This window comes from Rhinolophus sinicus, linkage group LG11 (genome assembly GCF_036562045.2).
Source record: "Rhinolophus sinicus isolate RSC01 linkage group LG11, ASM3656204v1, whole genome shotgun sequence".
NCBI classification, from domain to species: domain Eukaryota; kingdom Metazoa; phylum Chordata; class Mammalia; order Chiroptera; family Rhinolophidae; genus Rhinolophus; species Rhinolophus sinicus.
Genome location: NC_133760.1, coordinates 4,306,659 through 4,328,225, shown reverse-complemented (window position 1 = coordinate 4,328,225; position 21,567 = coordinate 4,306,659). Strand labels below are relative to the sequence as shown.

Genomic DNA, 21,567 nt, shown 5'->3' with positions numbered 1-21,567 from the left:
CGCACGCGCGTTCTTACCACCTCCCAGCATTCCGGGTGCGGGCGGGGTATATGACGTCAGGTCGTTTAATCCGGAAACGGCGACGGTAGAGGCGACAGATCGGAGGGGCTGTCGGTGGGCGCGCCCGAAATCCGAACGAGAGGCCCGGAAGCGGAAGCGGGTCCCTGTCCCAGCTCCGGTGAGTGGCCCCTGCTGGGCCTTGGGTCCGGGGGGCGGCTCGTGGGCGGCCAAGTACGAGGGCCTCTTCGCCCCGGCGTCGAGGACCTTGCTCTTCCCTGGGACCCTGGCCTCACCATCGGGGTGCCTTACGCCGCCTTGCTGTTGGAGCGCAGGACCCCTAACACCGCGAGACTCTGTTCTGAATGTGCAGAGCGCCCCAATGCCCACCATCCCGTCCTCGATGTTCAGGGGTCCCCGACGACTCCAGACCCTGGCCTGTGTTTACAGGGCGCCCCAACATCCATACCATTCTCGTGGTACAGGGGTCTCCGACCGCCCCCAACCGTGTTCTCCAAAACCAGGTTCCCTCAGCATTCAAGGACCTCCCGGTACGAATAAGATCCATATGCTGTCAACTTGGCACCGAGGGTCTCCACTTACCCTGCCCTGCCATCACAAGCCGCCTTGCCCTTGTCGCTCAGGGTCCCAAATGCCCCCAGTGCACCCACACACATCCACCTCCAGTCTCATTACATCAGAGACAACAAGACCTCACCTCCCGGTCTGGAGAGGGAGGCTGAAACCTTGAGCCTCTGTTGGGGCTCTGTGATGGAGATGGGGCTTGTGTGGGTACGCTGTGGATGACTTTCAGGTTTGGCTGTTCCCATTCCTGTTCCTACCCCGATATTTCATGCTGCACTGTTTTTGTCTTCCATCCCCAACTCCTCTCCCTGCTGGCTCCCTCATCCCTCCCCCAATACACGCCATGACCCTGGCTCTGCCTCTGGCCACCTTTCTGGGCCTCTGCCACCCTGCAGCTAGGCTTTGCCCTTGTCCCAGGCCCCCCAGCAGGCTCCTGCTGCCATGGACCTGTTGTTTGGGCGCCGGAAGACACCGGAGGAGCTACTGCGGCAGAACCAACGGGCCCTGAACCGGGCCATGCGAGAGTTAGACCGTGAACGACAGAAGCTGGAGACACAGGAGAAGAAAATCATTGCAGACATCAAGAAGATGGCCAAGCAGGGCCAGATGGTGAGTTCGTTTGGGCAGGAGCTGGGACACGGGGCCAGGCACTGCTGTGACTGCAGCAAGTGGGACAGGACACCAACAGATACGTGCTTTGAGGAAAATGGCCTCCCAGGAAGTGATCAGAGCTGAACCATGAGTAATGCAGCGTGCCTGTGAAGATCCAGGCAGCAAATGTTAGGTGAAGTGATGGTTGAGCTCAGACCACTCAGAAACCTGGGCCACAGTGGAAGCTGAGCCGAAGGGTTTGCTGCGAGAAGGACAGGGCCTGGGGTACTCGGACCTTTGGGCCATGAGGAGACAGCCTGACTGAACCAGGAGTGAGCAAAGCCTGTGATGGGTGACAGTTTGGGCCTGAGCAGCTGGGTTGAGGAGGTGCCATTTTCTGGGATGGGCAAGGCAAGGAAGAGGTTTGGGGAGGAAGTGAAAAGCTGGCTTTGGGCAGGTTTGCAACTGCCAGGTGTGAGATGGCCAAGACAGGGTGTGTAAGTCAAGGCAGTGACTGTGTGGCCCAGCCTCCCTCCCAGCATGTGAGCTCAGAGAGGAGCCTGTGGACCAAGCTGGAAAGAGGGATCAGTAACTGCTGGGGTTAGCCACAGGGCCTCTGCCTGCCACCTGTCCCGTCTTCTCAGGATGCTGTGCGCATCATGGCCAAGGATCTGGTGCGCACACGGCGCTACGTGCGCAAGTTTGTGTTGATGCGGGCCAACATCCAGGCTGTGTCCCTCAAGATTCAGACGCTCAAGTCCAACAACTCCATGGCACAAGCCATGAAAGGCGTCACCAAGGCCATGGGCACCATGAACAGGCAGGTAGGTAAGCCTGTTCCCGCCCTGGGCCCCCGCCCCCACCATACCCTTCAGGCACCAGGCTCGCACGCGCGCGTGCACACACACACACACACCCCTCCTCCCATAGCTCAAGCTGCCCCAGATCCAGAAAATCATGATGGAGTTTGAGCGGCAGGCAGAGATAATGGACATGAAAGAGGAGATGATGAATGATGCCATTGACGATGCCATGGGCGATGAGGAAGATGAAGAGGAGAGGTACGGACACCAGTAGGGGTGGGAGTGGATACTGCCCCTCTCGTGCCTGACCCTCAGTTTCTGTCTTCTCTCATCTAGTGACGCAGTTGTGTCCCAGGTCCTGGATGAGCTGGGACTGAGCCTGACAGACGAGCTGTCCAGTGAGTGCCCACAGCTTGGGCTCGGTTTTCCCTCCCAACACTGTCTCCCACAAGGGGCTCTAACCCCCATCTCTCTGCAGACCTCCCATCCACTGGAGGCTCACTCAGTGTGGCTGCCAGTGGGAAGAAGGCAGAGGCTGCGGCCTCAGCCTCAGCCCTTGTGGATGCAGATGCGGACCTGGAGGAACGTCTCAAGAACCTGCGGAGGGACTGACTGCCCCATCCCATCCAAGGCCAGTGACACCCACTTTCACTTTACCCTGTCTGTAATAAAAGATACTGGACACTTATTCCTGGGCCTGTGACTGGCCTCACATAGGTCTCTTGGGGCCTGAATCACTCAGGGCATGGCTCTCAAGAGGACAAGTGCCAGATTACTTGGGGTGTGGGTTGGGGAAGGAAGGGGTACACAGGCCAAGCTCACCCATGTTCACACTTGGGGCTCTGGGTCCAGTTGCAGCATCCCTTCCAGGCCTCCAGTACCTTGGCCTCAACACTGCACTATCACTACCAAAACAGCAGGCTCCTAATACTCTGGTAGAATTCTGGAGCCTCAGCCCATCCAGCTCACCAGTGCATCATCTAGTCATGCCAAGTCCAGGAAGTGCTCAGAAAAAGGGGCCACCACTAAGCAGATAACAGGCTTCCCCCTGCCTACCCACAGGGCACCCCCTCCCACTCAACTGAGACTCACCACATCAGGGATTGTCCAGGAGGGACGCCCTACCCCTGCAGGGCCCACCAGGGCTTGGTGAGATAGCTGCAGAAAGAGACCAAGCCCCAGAACACTGCCCCCACCAACCAAGGCTGAGGAACTTGTGAAGTTTTTATTAAATCCACAGAAGTAAAAACCATATTGTGAAGGGCTGGGGAATGGGGTACCAAGGAGTGGGAGCCAGGTCACCAGAGGGGGATGGGCAGGGCTGACAGGACCAATAGGCTGAGCTGGCTCAAGGGGACCAGCTTCAGGGGCCATCACCAGAGCCACTGGACAACTCCTGGGCACTCAGGCCAGCACCAGGCAGGCTCAGGGGCGGGGGCTCCACCAGCACAGCAGAGAACTTGGTGTCCCCGAAGGCCTCGTTCATGCGCGTCTCGAAGAAGCGCTGCAGGCCAATGATGGACTGCACATCCGCCTTGTCCTGAGCAAGATGGGTGGCATGGTAGGGTGGGTTCCAGCCCCTCCCCCTCCCCCAGCCGACCCCCACCTTGCCCTTCTCCAGAGGCTCACCTCTGTCAGCTTGTTGAACTGCTTGAACATACGGCCCACATCCTGGGCAAACTCCTGGGGGGAGCTGTAGGGGGGTGACAACTTCTCCTGGAGGCGGGCCCGGATCAGGGTAAGGTCCAAGGTGCCACCAGGCTGATCCTACAGTAAAAGGCCACAGGTGGGAGGTGAGGCAGGGTGCCCAGTCCTGCCCGGAACTCCCCACAAGTCCGAGGACTCACCAGGGAGAAGCTAGAGTCAGTGGCCAGCTGGTGCAGGGGCCGGCAAGGCTCGTGGCAGAACAGGGCCAGCAGGACACGCTCACACTTCTATAGAGGAACGCAATATGGAGAACGTTAGTGGGTATGGGGCATAGAGCTGCTGAACCATCAAAGGAAAGGTCCCACCCTCACCTGCTGGTTGGCTGGTGACAGCTTGGCCACCACTCCAGTGCTGTCACCAGTGTCCAGGCTCGAGTTGCCATCCTCCTCCTTCAGATCAGGTAGCACATGGCAGAGTGAGCAGCTCCACTCCTCCCTACATGGGACAAAGAATGAGGAGCTGCCCCCACCCCGGCCAGCCCATTACCCCAGTGCCCACAGCCCCGCACCCTGGCACATCCTGCAGAGTGGGCAGGTGGCAATCCAGGTGGAAGCAGAATTCGCACTGGTTGCACATGACCAGGTCGCCTGGCTTCTGGCAGACGCGGCAGATAGTGGCACTGTCATCCAGGGCACCCGGGCCACCAGCCGGGGCGGAGGTACCCTCTGGAGCCACCACCTCCAGGCCTGAGCTGGTGCTGCCACTGGGTGAGGCCAGGCGTGGGCCCTCAGCACCAGGGCCCTCCGCCAGGGCCATCAGCACAGGCTTGGTCTCGGGGCCCTCAGTGGCAGCAGATGGGGCTCCAATAGCAGCCTCTGTCTCTTCCTCCTAGAAGAAAAATGATGGGTGTTCAGCACGGTGCAGGCCTAAGCAGCAGTAGTCATTTCCCAGCTGTGGTCATTTGGAGGCAAGTTTACCTTGACAATGGCCATGCCGGGCAGAGGCTGGGCCCCAGGGGCCCCAGGGGCCGCAGTCCCTGGCTGTCCAGCAGCAGCGGCCGCAGCCCCGCGCTCAATGACTATCAGGTTGTAGTCCTCCGTGGTGCTGCCTGGGAAGACCTTGAAGACTGGTGGCTGGCTGTCAGCTGTGAGGTCAAGGTCCAGGCGCTCCAGGCTCACCCGTGGCACCTTGCGCATGAGTCCACTCACCTCACCCTCACCTGAGCGGGACCTATGGATATAGCTTGGTGTCAACACCTCTATCCCTACATCCACCCGCTGTCCCAGAACAGCCACACTTACCGCTTCACGCCTGACACGTGGGGTTCTGCACTTGAGTAGGGGTCGTCTGTTCAAAGACAGAAAACGGACAGTGGGCTGGGGTGGTCCAGTGCTCTGGGGTCTCCCACCTACCAGCACACTCACTCACCTGACCCAAAGCCATAGCCTTCTTGTACTTCCATGGGCTGTGGACAAAGCAGGTTGGGCCTCAGTGGGCAGGCATCCCAGAGGACCACACCATCCCACCACCCAGGACCCTCCCCTGCTCACCTGGCTGCTGCCAGAGCCCTGCTTGCTCAGGGGCCCTGGAGCCCGTGGGGGGGCCATGGGCGAAGGGCCTGTGGAGTTGGGGCCAGGACGCTCTGCCACAATCTTGCCTGCAAGAAGGAGGGAGACATGAGTCACAGTGCCTAGGTGCTGGCAAGGAGCAGCGTGGGGACAGACAAGGACCAACCAAAGGCCTCCGCGCTCTTGGTCCAGGCATTGAGGTCCCACTGGAACTTCATCTCGCCATGTGGCTCCACAGGGTCCACGATCATTTTGAGGGCACGGTGCAGCTGGAAGTAGATCTGGGGGCGGGACGCATGTGAGCACAGCAGTGAGAGGCCACCACAGGGGGCTAGGGGCACCTGCCTGCATCCCGCCTGCTGCCCCAGCACACACCAGCTTCTTGGAGAGCAACAATGCTGTGTTGTTGTCACTCTCCAGGGCCCAGGAGGCGAAGCGCAGGATGTGTTCCTGGTGCTTCTGGATCTTAGTCATGGTCCAGTGCTGCCGCTCCAGGCGCTCCTGCTGCCCTTCAGTCACTTTCTGTAGGCACGGGTGGAAAGGGGAGCATCAGCAGCCAGGCCACAGGACCCTCCCGCCAAACATGGGGCCAGTGACCAGCAGAGGGGACCAGTCCCCAGGACCCTCCCACCACACAGATCACCTGGGCATCATTGACCAGCACGCGACCCCGCTTGTTCAGCTCCTTCATGATCTGTAGGATGGCCATCTTTACATCTACCTGCACACGCTTCTGCACATCAGACACCTGGCGAATCCTGAGGGGCAGTTTGGGTCAGGACAAGCCGGGCAGGCCTCACCTGGGGACACCCCATGGCGCTGGCATCCACTTACGAGCTGCGAACCTCCTTGGTGTTCTTCTGAAGGGTGGCGTGCTTATCCCCAAGCCGCTTCACCAGAGAGGCCAGGAGTTTACGCTGGTTCCTCACTGCATCCTCCAGGAATTGGTACCTAAGGGCAGAAAGAGATGAGCCTGGGCGCTGGACAAAGAAGGGCCCCCTCCCCGGTCCTACCGCAGGACTCACTGGTGGTCCTTGTGGGCGTTGAGCTGGCAGTCCCGGCAGGTGAGGGTGTCGCAGCTCTCACAGAATAATACGAGGGGCTCGTGCTTGTGAACATTGCAGTACACTGTGCGCTCGCCATCTCGGGACTTGGCTGGCCCTGGGAAATGGGTACCTTAAGGAGGGAGCCCAACCTCAGCATGTCCAACTCCGGGCCTCACTTCCTGCCTGTCCTGCAGCCCTGGGCTACCTACTGGGAAAACCCAGGGGCCCTGCAACCAGGGCCCAGGAAGAGCACAGGCCCCCGAGCCCAGACCCTTCCTCTCAAAACCTCCTGTCCCAAGCCTGACCAAGAGACCACCCCCTCCAGCTTCTGGCATTGTGAGGATGATGGCCTTTGACAGGATACCTCCCCCCTGCTGGTCCCTCTACTGGAACCTTCTCCAGGTGGACACTCCAAAGAGTTCCTCCGCCTCCGAACCCCCCACTGGGTTCCCTTTCTCTTCCACTCACAGCAGGCTCTGTCCAGCAGGGGGGCTTTCTGGCTACTGAGGCATCCCGGGCACGAAGAACATTTGCTTTCTGGCACAGACAGAAAGCGAATCAGGGCCTAGAGGCACCACTCAGGCAACTTCCTTAGGAGCCATGCCTGCTGACCTCCCCTCTTCTTTGGTCAGAAAAGGCCGTGTACCTTACAAGCCATAGGCCCACAGGCGGCACTGCAGAGCCTCCTCAGGCTGGCAGAAATGAGGTGTCAGACCAGGACTCTCAAAAAGGTGTCAGGCCCCCTGGGGGCGGCAGGTCCCGGTGCTGTTACACCACCCAAAGACCAGTATACCACGTTGACAACCCCTGCCCCACCCAGAGTCTGTCACCATTAGAAAGCTGCTTGGGAGTCTGTTCCGCTTTCCTCCCCAATCCCAAAAACATCCTGGCAATACCAACCCAGCCTGAGTTACGCGACACTGGGATACAAACCAGGCATCAGCTCCTTCAATGTTAACTCATCCTACACCCTGACCTTTGCCTAAAATCCAGGATCCTCTGCCTGTCTCTCCTCGCTCCTCATGCCGCACAGCCACCACTGCCATCCTCATCTTCCCACCAGTACTGTCCTCTGTGCTGAAGCTGCCAGTTTAACTACCCAAAGGCCACTCAGAACTTGTAGATGAAAAACCAGGCTACACTCAGAAAGCTAACAAGTCGGTTACCATACCACTGCCAGCACATTCACAGAAAATCTAGAAATACCCAGCTGCGCTTTAAGACACCCACACCCCAAAAATAAAACAGGACTGTCAGTAATGGCCCGAAGGCCAGACCTCACAGCTTGTCAAGACGCTGTGGCTGGGGGGCCTTTTTCCTACAGAGCCTTAAGGCAGGTGCCAAGGAACCCCAGGTCAAAAAGGCCCCTCACATCGCTCTCCAAAATACACTGCATTTTCCTGTCTGCACAGGGCAGTTCCTCCACCACGGGGGGGGGGGGGAGCCTCCCCTGATGAGCTTCCTTGAACCCTCTGTACACGCTGAGACACAATGAGGTAGGTCCCTGTAAGCTTCTTCTGTCTCCTCTTCCCCCCAGCACCAACCCCCCTGCCTGGGGCCTTTCTTCCCCTCCCGAACCTGGACCATCAGACCGCATACCAGAGCCCCAATCTCCTGATTTTGAGTTCTGCCACCAGGCCTTTCAGGTAGTGCCCCCTAGTGAAGCTCCTGGGACACATCCACCATCTGCAACCCACTTGAGCAGCTGAGGACTTATGTAGAAGAGCAGCCAAGGCCCCCCTCCATCCGCCTTGTGTACCAGTGGAGCGCACGGTGTGGTCCTTGGTGTACTTCACCCGCTGGTGTGCCTCCACACACGTCTCACACAGTGGCTCAGAGCACTCCACACAGTAGCTGGTGGCTGGGGCATTATCCTCACAGCTAGTGCAGCACTGCCAGACAAAGATAGAGTCAGGAAACAGAACCACCAGAAATGCTGGCATTTGCAATCCAAGAAATGTTAAGTGGTGCCTTTCCCTAGCCTAACAATTTACCCAGATGCTCAGTGTAAGAAGAGTAAACTTTGGAGATATAACCATGCCCCTGAGCTGATGACCCGCCCCCCCCCCCCCCAAGGCCCAAAGCCTCCTAATTGTTGCTAGAACAAAATATACCTGATTTGCATCCTGGGAGTCAGCGGCAGCCTTGCTGCCACTGTCACGCATAAAATAATTCTCCACAATATCTTTGGAGAAGCACTGCTGCTTGCACACAGGACAATCCACGACTGCTGAGGATAAAAAGAATTGAAACTATTCCATGTTCACATCCAGACTATATATACACCCATCGCCCCACTGGACCCCAGCTTCCATCTCAGACATCCCATACTGGGCCGGACCTCCCCTCCCAGAGCAGAAGCCAAACCCTTCTTTCATCGAACTTGAAGCACACGCCCCATCTCAGCGCCCGGTAGAGCACTCTCTAGGACCCTATCCTCTCGCCTAGCCGATTCACCCGCCACACACTGAGCACAAACACCCAATCTGCGCGCCAGGTGGGATCGAAAGCTGCCGGGTGGAGAGCGGGACCCAACTGTACCCACCGGCTCCGTCGCCCGCCGCGCCGCTGTCCCCAGAGCTGTTGGCGACGGAGGGCGCCGGGGTCCCAAGACAGGCGCTGCAGGCCGAGTGCAGGCAGGGCAGCAAGCGCGGCTCCCTCTCGGGCCGCAGACGCTCCCGGCAGACGCCGCAGTGTTCCAGCAGCTCCAGCGCCTCGCCGCCGCCCCCCGCAGGCGACGATGCAGAGGCGGAAGCCGACGCCGAGGCCGAGGCCGAGGCCGCGGCAGGGGAGCGTTTTTCGCCGCCCGCCGAGCCTTCACCCGGGCCCGGACTGCCCGAAGCGGCTGCCGCCGCCGCCGCCGAGGCCGAGGCCGCTGCTGCTGAGGCCGCCATTCACACGCCGCCGCGGGCGCCCAGGGAGAGGAGGGGCGCGGGGCCCGCCGCGCAGGCGCAGATGCACTCGCCGCCAACGGCTGGGTCGCTGCCGATGCCGCCGCCGCCGCGAGGCCGAGCGCCGCCACGCGCCGCCTGGGCCTCCGCCCGCTGCGCGCAGGGCGCTGCAGAGGCACGGCCAGCCGCCGCCTGCTCGCCTCCCGCCGCCGCCGACGCCCGCGCTTCCTTCTCGGTGGCCTCGAAGACCCAAGACACGCAACGCGAACAACCGCTCGCCCGTGCGCCCACTCGCAGAAAGAGCCGCGGCTCGGGGGCGGGACAGAAATAACTGGCGCCGACGCTGTTGCGCACGCGCGCTGGGCGCCTTGAGCTTGGGGGCGGGGCCCGGGCCGATCGCTATAGACGAGGCAGCGAGTACGCACGCGCCTGAATTGGAGCCTCCTACCTTCGCCGGCACCACCCTGGCGCCGCCTGTGCGGCAGGGCGGAGCATCATTGACGTTATAGCTACAACATAGTCCGCGCTCACGGTTTTTAGAGTGCTTCACCTCCCCTCTGGCCCACAGTCTGGCCGCTGTGCTGCGCACGCGTAGTCAGCCCAGGCCTCCGCCTCAATGCCCGCCCCTTTGGCGGCCGGGAGACGTCTCCAGTCATTGCAATAGGCATTCGGGAGAGGGGGCGGGGCCGAGATCTGGAGGAGACGGCGGGCCCGAGAAAGGGGCGGAGGGTTCCCATCCCAGAAAGAAGTTGCGTTCTGATCCGGCCGGCTGACTTTTCGGTTTTAACCTTTTCATTGTTTAACATGAGAAACACTGAAACCTGCCCGAATCGAATAGGTCCCAAGGGGCTACAGAGCAGTGAGTCTTGAGATCACGCCTGGCCCACCAAGCGCCCCTTTCCGTTTCCAGCCGGCAGCTATGTTGACTTGGATGCTTTTCCAGGTGGCCGAACCGAACCTCAACAGCGGTGGAGTTCTAAGCAGGGAAGCAGGGTTGGAGAAGTGAATCCTGTCTGCGGGGGTCAGCTCTTTAGAGGATGCAGAGCCGGGGGCTTGGGCGTCCAGCCGCAAGACACTGCTCGGAGTCTCCCCGGCTCGCACACGCCGAGGCTGCAGGGGGAGCAGTTGCGGCCTCCCTCACCTAGCTCCTCAGGCGCCCACCCTTGGCGGCGGAGGCGTGTCTGGTCCAGGAGAGACTGACGTAGCCTTTGTTCCCGGAGGGTACTGGGGGCCTTGGGGCTTTGTCTCGGTGCCTGCCTTTGTTCCAACCCTGGCGCTGCCCCCTAAGCTTCGTCGGGTGGGGCCACGCCCCCTCCCCACCCCACCCCCCTCCGAGGCTCTGGCCGCGGGCCCTTGTTTTCTTTTTTCCTTTCTCTGATAATTGGGAGGGAAAGTTGGTAGCTGGCCGCCCATAGGGTGAGATGTGACGTCCTTTAGTAATATTTGCTGGATACTTTGGGCGACCCCGTCCCGCGCTGGGCCCCAAAGGGGGTGTAACCCATACCTACCCTGGCCCCAGGGGCAGACGAGGGAGGGGGGGTAGGGGGGCACGTGGGTCAGGGAGTCAAAATAAGTACTTGATGGTAAAGAGTGTAGAAGTGGACTTCCGTAGGTGCTGTCCCCAAACACCTTCAAGGAAGGACAGTTAAGGCAGAAGCAAGTGCAAAGGCCTGAAGCTGACTGGGCACATGCGGAGCAGGGAAGTGAGCAGGGGTGCATCATACCTAGAAGTTGCCAGACAGCTGCCTGGTTACAGGCCCTTCACTAGACTCTGGTAACTGGTCCTGTGGTTTCAACGGCCTGCCAAGGCCTATCCTGTTCTCTCTAAACAGCCCCCTTCCTCCTGGACTCGGGACCTTCCCAGTACATGGCCACACAGGCAGGGTGCCAGCAGCAGGCCTTGGAGAGTCGCCTTACCACCCAATGCTGGGCCACTGCCAGCCCCATTGTCCAAATGGGGAAACCAAGGCTTCTGGAAGTGCCAAGACAGCATTGGGACAGGGGGATCAACTGGAAACCAGGTTCAGGCAGACTCGGGCAAAAGGGGCATCCCAAGACTAGCTGAGCTAGAGTGGGCATACAAGCGAGCAAGGCCAGGGCAGAACCCTTGCTCAAAGGTCCTCTCTGAGGAGTCAGCCTATCCAGAGATCCAGAAGACACAGGTACATCTTGGCTCTGCCCCCCACCCCCACCCCGGGCTACTAGGTCTGACAGAGCAGTCAGTGTCATTTGTGCTCTCATCCCCTGTGCTCCCTGTCCATCCTTTACAGTATCTCACCCTTTCCAGTCCTTGCTCATTAGAAATTGTCTACATCCTGGCTTTGCAGACAGGTCTCAAGGGTTGAGACTATAGGAATCACTCATACTGCACCAAGGGCAGCCAAGGCCTGCAGGCAGCCACCCTCTCCCTTCCCCACACCCCACACCTACACCTGGCTCTCCTTCCAATCTTCAGGTGTCACCCCCAAAGCTATTTCTCTGGGAGATCTAGTGACTGCATCACACCAATCTCTTACTCCATCTGCACAGATTTCATCTGGGAACTAGACAGTTGTAGTTGTTGTAGGACATCATGAATATACTTAATGCCACTGAATTGCATGCTTTACAATAGTAAAAATGGACAGTTCATGTTGTGTATATTTTACCACACAAATGAAAATCAGATTTTGATAAGAGCTGGGGTTGTGCCTGGTTCCCCTCTTCCTACACATTTCAACTACAGAGAATCACAAAGACAGGCGCTCCAAGTTGTTTGTGCTCACTGCAGTTTATCTGCCATGCCTAGCCCAGGGCCTAGTCCACCATAGGCACTCAGTACATGTATAAAAGGGCAAACAGATGCATGGAGATGATGACTGTCTGGAGTCTGCCAATTTTGTAGGCTACAAGATGAGTTTTGGGTTCTACTACTTTTAAAGCTGTTTTTAAAATGTGGTTAAAATTCACATGACCTCAGATTCATCATGTTAGCTATTTTACAGCATGCAGTTAGTAAGTGGCATTTTAATACATTCACTATGTTGTGCAATCACCACCTCAACATCCCAAAAGGAAACCCTGTATCCATCAGCACTCCCCTTCCCCTCTCCCACCAGCCCCTGGCAACCACTGATCATCTTTCTGTTTCTATGAACTTTTTAACTTTTTGATGGAAGCTTTAATAAGTAGAGGAAAGCACACACATCTTACATACAGCAAGCTCCCTGCAGAATCAGCTCTGAGAGAAAAAAAAAAAAAAAAAAACGGAACGTCTCTGGCTCCCAGGAGCCTTCCATGCCCCTCATAGCCACTGCCATCCTGACTTCTCTCAACACAGAAGCTTCGCTGGTCTGTATAATGAAACGCAGAGTTTGCACATCTGCCTGGTTTCCTTCCCTGAGTGTACATCCGTGTGGCTGTATGTGGGCCCCATCACGCAAATACCCTAGTTGGTTTGTGCATCCTCCTCTTGATCACATTTGGGCCTCCCTCCTTCTTGTGCTGTAATGCACACAAACGCTGTCCCACATACGGCTTCTGATTGGGCTGTTTTTTAATTGTGAGGAATGACATGATCTGATTCCCATTTTAAGGGTTCCAGGTGGGGAGTAGATGGGTTGGAGACAGAAAGCAAGAGATAAGCATTCATGCAGGTAAGGCAGAGAAGGCACTAGACCCTCTAAATCACCCTTTAAAATCATGATTGTTCCTCCATTAGTTTCCTGTGGCTACTGTAACACATTACCACAAACTTGATGGCTTAAAACAAAAATTTAATTCACAGTCCTAGAGGCCAGAATTCTGAGGTTGAGGTACAGGGAGGGCCAGACCACAGTCCCTCCAAAGATTCTAGGGGAGAAAGAATCCTTCTTTGCCTTGTGGACAGAAAAGGGACCACATGTTAAACCTGACAAGCTCAGGAGACTGAAAATAACCACATAGGATGGTGTGAACATAAAAATTCCTAACTAAGGTGGGCCATGGCAGGGAAGTCACATGCTTGGCCTGTAGCTTCCTTAACAAAGGTGAATCTTTACCTTAAGTGAGCCTATCTGTTGTCTTTTTGCATCTAAAATAATATACCTTTGGAATGTCAGACTAATTCTTTTCTGGACCCCCCAGGGGGCACAACCCACCACACCAGAGCAGTAAACTACAAAATCCCTCATTGTTATCTTGTTCCCCAAATATTATCTCTATTTACACTGTAAAATGTTATTAACTATCCTGTACCCACCAATGTAAAAAAAGTGTGTCTCTCCTTTTTACTTTTTAGCCAATCCCAGAGATTTCCCTGCTTTGCTTTCTCCCACCCCCTTAATTTACAACAAATTGATTTCCATGTAACCCTCCTCCCTTGATTCTAATGTATAAAATAAGTTGCAAAATGGCCATTTTCTGGAGCATTTTCTCAATCCATTGAGACTTCACTTCCCAGCAGTTGTCATCAGTTTGTCTCAAATAAACTCTTATACACTTTCTCTTAGGCTGGATTTTTTTTGTCGACATTCTCTTCCAGTTTCTGGTGGCTCCAGGGATCCCTTGGCTGTGGCTGCACCATATTAGTCTTCGAGACCAACACCTTCCTATTGCCTTTTCTTCTGTGTGCCCTTGCTGTGGACTGAATTGTGTCTACTCCAAAATACACATATCGAAGCTCTGACAATGTGACAGTATTTGGAGATGAGGACTTGGTGATGTAATTAGTGTTAGGTGGGGGTCAAGAGGGTGGGGCCCTCATGATGGGATTGGTGTCCTATTAAGAAGAGACACCAGAGAGCAAGTTTGCTGTTGTCACCATCAGAGGTCATGTGAGCACACAGCAATATGGCAGCCTCCTACAAGCCCAGAGAAGAGGCCTCAGAATGAAACCTTTCATGGCAGCACCTTGATCGTGGACTTCCTGGCTTCCAGAGCCATGAGAAGTACATTTTCAGTGGTTTATGTCACCCAGTCTATGGTATTTGGTTATGGCAGCCTGGCAGACTAAGACAGTTGTCCAGTTTCCCTCTGCCTTGCTCCTCCAATAAGGATGTATGTGAATTCAAATAATTCATGGGTAATTTCCCCATTTCCAGATCTTTAAATACAATTGCTAAGATCCTTTATCCTTATAAGGTAATACTACCAGGTTTCAGGGATTAGATTGTGTATATCCCTGGGGGCCATTTTCCCCTCCTACCACATTTCAGATAGGCAAGCCCATGCCCAAGACCAAAAGGAGTTGTCCAGAGCTCCACAGCCTATATGAGTCCAACCCAGTTATTGGGCTCAGTGGGTGCCCTCACCCTCCCATCAGCTGCCTTCTGGAGGAATCTATGTCCCCCAGGGAGGGTGGGGAGGGAAAGGACAGGAGTCTTCCAAAACCTGAAGTGTCATTCCTTTCTCTGCAGAGAGGAACCAGAGGAGATGACTGATTCGAGGACTGTACAGAGAAATTCCCGGGTGAGCCTGGAACACCTTGTTATGTCACAAAGTAACAAGTACCCAAAGAATGACAGGAACATGTTAAAAGGACACAGAAGCCAAACATGATTGTCAACGTAAGAAACATCCAAACCTGTAGAGAATTTTTATGAGTTTATTTGAGCCAAACTGATGATATATGCCAGGGAGCAAGATCTCAAATGCTCTGGAGAAGGACACTTTTGCAGCTTCTTTTATGCATTTGACATTAAGGAGAGGACATAAGGAAGATTGGAGAAAGTAAGGCAGGGATGGATTACAGGACAGCTAACCAGATTATGTGTTCTCTTGAGGGTTAATGCCCCCTTTGAGGGCATTATTTCTGGCATTATAAAGGTATGATAACCTAAATGCACAGGAGCAATAGACAGGGCTGGCTTAAAACCTTTCACTAAAGAAGTTATAGACCTGGGGTGTGACTACCCACCATGACCTGCCCAGGTAGGAATTTATGATCTTATCACCCTGTGGGGTTACTTTCCCTAGAACCCCCTTTTTTCATCTGAATGACGATATATAACTCAAGCAATCAGAAAAAAAAAAAAGACTGTTATTGACTGACTCACAATGAATCCACCTATCTGTGAGTCCTTAAAGGTTCTCAAAAAAGAGAAAAATAAGCCCATCTGTCACCACATGATGCCACTTTCAAGCCAGCCCCTCACTCTGAGAACTCAGCACTGATCCTGTCTTCCCAAGGGAAACTGTATTTCAGAGGAACACATGGTCCTCTTCTTGCTTAGATAATTACATGCTGAAATTCGGAAAACATCATTCCCCAACCCATAATGAGATTCCTGAGCAGGCCAGAATTATCTACTGTATACACTATAAGGTGAATGGAGGGTGGGGTGTCACTGTGGCCATCCGGGGTGGACACATGAGTGGGCAGTAGACAGTCAGGCTGTCACTGCCCCCACATTAGGGTCAGCAACACTGAGATCCTACATGGAATGCAGTGGGACCCACCCAACACGCCCTGTGAGATGTTCTAGCCAGCAATGTTTGACCTGAAAACCAAGTCTTTAGATCTAACTTCCGGTCTATGGGAACTAAAGGGGATGTCAGAGGGAGAAAGAGCAACCGCCAGTGTGTCCATCCAGAAGCAGTGTTATGTCCTGCCAGCAGCTAGGGTCCACTGTCCTCCACCAGTCCTCAAAGAGGGGGCTGTAAATCTCTAGCCTGACACCAGATTAGTAGTAGTCCAAAGAATATGTACAAATGGCCGGGACAATAAGCTCATGAAAAGACTGCACATCATTAGTCATCAGGGAAATGCAAATCAAATGACTACGAAAATACCGATTGACAGCCACTTAGGATGGCTTTAAAAAAATGGACAATAACAAGAGTTGGCAGGGATGTGGAGAAATTGGAACCCTCCTACATGCTGTTGGGAATGTAAAATGGTACAGCCATTGTGGGAAAACGTTTGGCACTTTCTCCAATAATTAAACATAGATTTACTATATGATCCAGGAATTAACTCCCAGGTCCATACCCAGGGAAATAGAAATTAGGTGTTCTAACAAATCCTTATACAGGGATGTTCATAGCAGCACTAATCACGGTGGTCAGAGGTGGAAAACAACCCAAATGTTTATTAATTGATGAATGAACAAAACAATGAGCTTTTCCATACAATGGAGTCTTATTCAGCCATAAAAACGCAGAAAACACAGATATGTGCTAGAGCATGGATCAACCTTAGAAACATTACGCACTGAAGGAAATCTGACACAAAAGACCACATGTTATATGATTCCATTTATATGAACTATCCAGAATATGCAAATTCATAGACAGAAAGTGGATTAGTGGTTGTGGGGAATCTGGGGGTGGGGGCTGGGAGCAACTGCCAACCGGTACAGGTTTTTATTTTGGAGTAAACTTTTTTGGAGTTAGATGGAGGTGGTGGCTACATAACATTGTAAGTATACTAAAATCCACTGAATGTTTTCCTTTGAAATGGTTAAATGTGTTATGTGAATTTCACTTTAATTTTAAATGGGGGAGTGGGACTTCTGGGTCAACAGGGCCCAGCCCTGAATGGGTCCCAGGCAGAGAGAAACCAGCCATCAGGGAGCATTTGTGGACAGCTTGTGACATGGCGATGTAGACTAGGTGTGCTAAGGCGTGAGTGCTCTCCAGAAGACAGGCAAGTAGGAAACCATACTTGTTTTTGTTTTTGTTTTTCATACTTGTTTTTAAAAGGAGCACTGGGAGGTTAAAAAAGGAGTTAATCAATGTAAGGCAGGGTGGAGAACAGCCCTTATCCTGGGGGACAGGACCAGGTCAGGGTGTTGTCAGCCACCATGGAGGATAGCCACAAAGATCAGGGCTGGGTGGTGTTCTGCCCCATCTCAAATGGCAGGAAGTGCTTTTCAGACCAGAAGCCAAGGACACAGCTCCTGAATGGAAAACTCTCTAACTAGACAAAATTCACAACTTACAGATGGCACAGGAGCCGGAGGCACAATCTCCTACACCTCATTGTGTGATGACACAGATGTGAAATGTCCAGCAGAGGCCAATATACAGTGACCTTAGATTCGCGGCATCCTGGGACAAGAGTGGGCACAGGGACTCCCAGTGAAAGCGCAGGTGTCCAAAAAAGGGAGGGTGCTAAGGGCCACACAACAAGGTAAATTTACTGAAAATGATAGGATCATAGATACTCTTGAAATGATCATTGTTTGAGTGTTGGTGTCCAGTGGCGGAACCGGGAAGGAACTAGAGGCCTTAAAGAACAGAACTACCTAGGCGTGCCACCTCGAGGGGCTTTCCCTTTCACCTACAAGTTTTACTTAAAAAATAAATAAATAAAAATGTTTTTGTTGTTTTTTACTTAAATTTTGTTTTTAATATACTAAACACTGCATCAAAAATATTTTTTTTTTTTAGCTAAAAACATACAATGGAGCAAAGACAGCCTCTTCAATAAATGGTGCTGGGAGAATTGGATAGCCACTTGCAAAAGAATGAAACTGGACTGCTATTTGTCACCATGTACCAAAGTTAATTCAAAATGGATCAAAGACTTAAGCATAAGACCTGACACAATAAACTGCATAGAAGAAAACATAGGTACTAAACTTATGGACCTTGGGTTCAAAGAGCATTTTATGAATTTGACTCCAAAGGCAATGGAAGTAAAAGCTAACATAAACGAATGGGACTATATGAAACTTAAAAGCTTCTGCACAGCAAAAGAAACCATCGACAAAATAAAGAGGCAACCAACTGAATGGGAGAAGATTTTTGCAAGCAGTGCCTCCGATAAGGGGCTAATATCCAGAATATACAAGGAACTCATGCAACTCAACACCAAAAAAACAAACAACCCAATTGAAAAATGGGCAGAGGACTTGAAGAGACATTTCTCCAAAGAGGACATACAAATGGCAAATAGACATATGAAAAAATGCTCAACATCACTAACCATCAGAGAAATGCAAATCAAAACCACAATGAGATATCACCTCACCCCAGTCAGAATGGCTATCATCAACAATACAAATAGTAACAAGTGTTGGAGAGGCTGTGGAGAAAAAGGAACCCTCACACACTGTTGGTGCGAATGCAGACTGTTGCAGCCGTTATGGAAGACAGTGTGGAGGTTCCTCAAAAAATTACGAATAGAATTGCCATATGACCCAGCAATCCCTCTCCTGGGTATCTACCCAAAAAATCTGAAAACATTTAGAGATAAAGACACGTGTGCTCCAATGTTCATTGCAGCTTTGTTTACAGTGGCCAAGACATGGAAACAACCAAAATGTCCTTTGATAGATGAATGGATAAAGAAGTTGTGGTATATATACACAATGGAATACTATTCGGCGGTAAGAAAAGATGATATAGGAACATTTGTGACAACATGGATGGATCTTGAGAGTGTAATGCTGAGTGAAATAAGTCAGACAGAAAAAGCAGAGAACCATGTGATTTCACTGATATGTGGTATGTAAACCAAAAACAACAAAAGAACAAGACAAACAAATGAGAAACAAAAACTCATAGACACAGACAATAGTTTAGTGGTTACCAGAGGGTAAGGGGGGTGGGGGGTGGGAGATGAAGGTAAGGGGGATCAAATATATGGTGATGGAAGGAGAACTGACTCTGGGTGATGAACACACAATGGGATTTATAGATGATGTAATACAGAATTGTACACCTGAAATTTATGTAATTTTACTAACAATTGTCACCCCAATAAATTTAATTAAAAAAATATATATATGTTTTTTAGAAAACAAATTTGCTAATTTGAGGATGTGAGCGCTCCAGTGTGTATTGTAGTGTTTATCAGGTTTTTTACTTCAAAATTAATGGCCCAGGTGTAGAGGCCCTGCAAAAATGACAGAGATAGCTGTGTCATTAAAGATTATTTCAGTTTAAGTCTCCTCCTTCCCACTTGGCTTCCTTAGGCCTCTGTCTAGAAAGTTAATAGGATTTTCTTTTACATATGAAAGCAAATTAAACCTTTCTCTGTGTTGCAAATATTCCTCACCCCACCCTCACTCACCTCCTCATCCACAGTCCTTGATCAGCCGGATGTTTCTTTCTTGGTAAGCTTTTTCTAGGTCCCACCCATTGCTCCTAGCCTCAGTAATCTCCACCGGGCCAGGTCAGCCTTTCTGGTGTCTGAATGGGATCTTGCCACTGCCCCTAACCACCCAAAAGGGCTCCTCATTTCCTCTCAATCCAGTCAGGAGAGTTAAACTGCTGGTAGCTGTCTTGCCAGGGACCTCCCTCAGTCTCCACCTTATCCACCTTGTACCAGGAAGCATTTTTCTAGGGACATGCTTAGCATCTAACCCCTGGGCCAAGGGGAAACACCTGGCTGACAGAGGTGTGTACCTGGGTCTTGGAACCTGCATCACATACCTGGCACAGCCCACACCCATTAGGAGAGAGTTGGGTTTATAGACACTAGGGCCTGATTGCTGGGCTTTACTCTGCTAGAGTGGGGGATCCTGCCTGAGGAGCTGTCCTAGTAACAATGGAGGGTGGAAGGAGGTTGGGGTCCCTGACTGAGCTTGGATCGGGCTGAGCCTTCTGACTTCTAATCTAAGCCTTGGGGGTGGAGGTGGGGGGTTCTGCTTCTGCCAGCTGAGGAGGACTAGCCACTCAGGAACTCAATTTCTTCTGCCCCCTGTGATCCTTGTGACCTCACATGTTCTTCCCTGGATGGAGAGCCAGTGTGGCCTGTCCCTTGTTATCCCCCACTACTCTCAAGACTCTCAGATCAAGGAATTTTCAATATTTGCAGGCCACATTGGCCCTCCCTGTCTTATTAAACCTGTGCGCTAAGCTACACTATTCCCCAAAATGCCCTCACAACCACAGTGACAAAGGTCTTTGGACAGGAAAGCAAAACATGTTTCTAGAGGCTTGTGATGCTGGAGGCCACAGCTCTCACCTCTTTGGCTGCCTGAGAAGAGTCAGTGTTTGACTTTCTCCCTCCTGCCTCCCACACCCTCCCTCCTCAGAGCCCTCACACATGCCTTTCCACCTGCCCTGATGCTGTTCTAGTCCTGTGTCTGGACAGTTGGTTCCCCCTCTCATGCCCAAGTCCCTCTGCTTGTAGGATGAAAGACCACCAGGTAAATGCTGGTGAGGCAGACATGAAGCCTTTGTCAAGAGAGAGGCAATGGGAAGGCATTCATCAGAATCAGATGGGGAAACTGGCATTTATCAGACACTTTCTCTGTGGACGCCCTGGGTCTCTGGCAGCTGTATTGGTTTTCTATTGCTACTTAACAAATTACCACAAACTCAGTAGCATAAAACAACACCTATTTATTCGGTCACCATTCTGTAGGTCAGAAGCCCAGGCAGCATCCTTTGCTCCAGTTCCCACAAAGGCTGCAGTCAAGTTGCAGGAAGCGCTGGGCTCTTATCTGGAAGCTCTGGGGGAAAATCAGCTTCCCAGTTCATTCACGTTGTTGGCAGAATCCACTTCCATGCAGTTGTAAGACTGAGATCCCTATTTTGTTGCTGGCTGTCATCCAGGGCTCTTCTCAGACTCAGGAGTCCACCATCACCCTCATATTCCTTGTCACATGGACCCTCCACCTCCAAAGTACTTGGAGTCCTACTTTCAAGTCTGTCTGCTTTCCTCTGCTACCTTTAAGGACCCTTGTGACTACCCTGGGCCTACCCAAACAATTCAGGATTGTCTCCATATTTTGAGGTCAGCTGATCAGGAATCTTAATTATAGCTGCCATGATCTGGGGATTTGGGCATGGGATCTTGGGGGGGGCGGGCATTTAAAAAATTTTACCCCCCTACATCAGATGATTTATGTCAACGAAAAGCATCCAGCCTAAGAGAAAGTTTATGAGTTTATTTGAGCCAAACTGATGACAATTGCCGGGAAGCAAAGTCTCAACAGACTGAGAAAATGCTCCACGAAATGGCAGTTTGCAGCTCATTTTATACATAGAATCAAAGGAGGAGGGTTACATGAAATCCATTGGCGGTAGATTAAAGGAGTGGGAAAAAGTAAAGGGTGGGGGGAATCTCTGGGATTGGATAAAAGTAAATTGGAGAGACAAGTACTTCTTTCACATAGGTGGGGTGCAGGATAGTTAATAGCTCATTTTTACAGCACATAGAGATGGTAATCAGGAAACAAGCATAATAATGAGGGATTTTGCAGTTTCCAGCTCTGGTCCGGAAAAAGGATTACTGACATTCCAAGGATGTCATCTTAGGTGCAAAAAGACAATAAACAGGCCCACTTAAAGACACAGATTAACTTTATAAAGGAAGCTCTTGGCTATAGCTGTGACTTCCCGCCATGGCCCACTTAGTTATTAAAATTTTTTTTTTATGCTCACGCCATCTTTCAGTCTCCTGAGCTTATCAGGTTTAATATGTGGCCCCTTTTCCGTCCACACTTACAATGCCCCTGAATGCAATGGAATCAGATCCAGGGTATGGTGAAGCAGCTGTTGGCACCTGTGTAAGTTGTAGGGG

General features: G+C 52.5%; 2 protein-coding genes across 7 annotated transcripts; one reads left to right on the top strand and one right to left on the bottom strand.

Moving 5' to 3' along the window:
* The first annotated feature begins 20 nt into the window (after positions 1–20).
* On the top strand, positions 21–2,664 carry CHMP2A (charged multivesicular body protein 2A). Of its 3 annotated transcripts, XM_019711628.2 has the most exons (7): positions 40–178; positions 448–548; positions 1,000–1,191; positions 1,818–1,997; positions 2,104–2,234; positions 2,313–2,374; positions 2,455–2,664. In XM_019711628.2, the coding sequence occupies exons 3-7, from the start codon at positions 1,024–1,026 to the stop codon at positions 2,586–2,588; spliced, it is 675 nt and encodes a 224-aa protein (XP_019567187.1). In that variant the 5' UTR covers positions 40–178; positions 448–548; positions 1,000–1,023; the 3' UTR covers positions 2,589–2,664. The 3 variants fall into 3 exon arrangements, with proteins under 3 accessions (XP_019567185.1, XP_019567187.1, XP_019567186.1); XM_019711626.2 differs by lacking the exon at positions 448–548 and having other exon boundaries at positions 21–178; XM_019711627.2 differs by lacking the exon at positions 448–548 and having other exon boundaries at positions 46–178; positions 978–1,191.
* Positions 2,665–3,182: 518 nt separating this feature from the next.
* On the bottom strand, positions 3,183–9,470 carry TRIM28 (tripartite motif containing 28). 4 transcript variants are annotated; one of them, XM_019711572.2, is made up of 18 exons: positions 8,783–9,470; positions 8,352–8,467; positions 7,997–8,129; positions 6,706–6,774; positions 6,217–6,352; positions 6,026–6,142; positions 5,835–5,949; positions 5,567–5,713; positions 5,358–5,472; positions 5,174–5,280; positions 5,052–5,088; positions 4,925–4,970; positions 4,601–4,853; positions 4,192–4,511; positions 3,995–4,118; positions 3,824–3,910; positions 3,606–3,743; positions 3,183–3,516 (listed from the first exon to the last, which is right to left on the bottom strand). In XM_019711572.2, exons 1-18 carry the CDS (start codon positions 9,129–9,131, stop codon positions 3,340–3,342), a joined length of 2,586 nt encoding a protein of 861 aa, XP_019567131.2. In that variant the 5' UTR covers positions 9,132–9,470; the 3' UTR covers positions 3,183–3,339. The 4 variants fall into 4 exon arrangements, with proteins under 4 accessions (XP_019567131.2, XP_074171551.1, XP_074171552.1 ...); XM_074315450.1 differs by having other exon boundaries at positions 8,352–8,464; XM_074315451.1 differs by lacking the exon at positions 6,706–6,774 and having other exon boundaries at positions 8,783–9,468.
* Between the last annotated feature and the right edge of the window lie 12,097 nt (positions 9,471–21,567).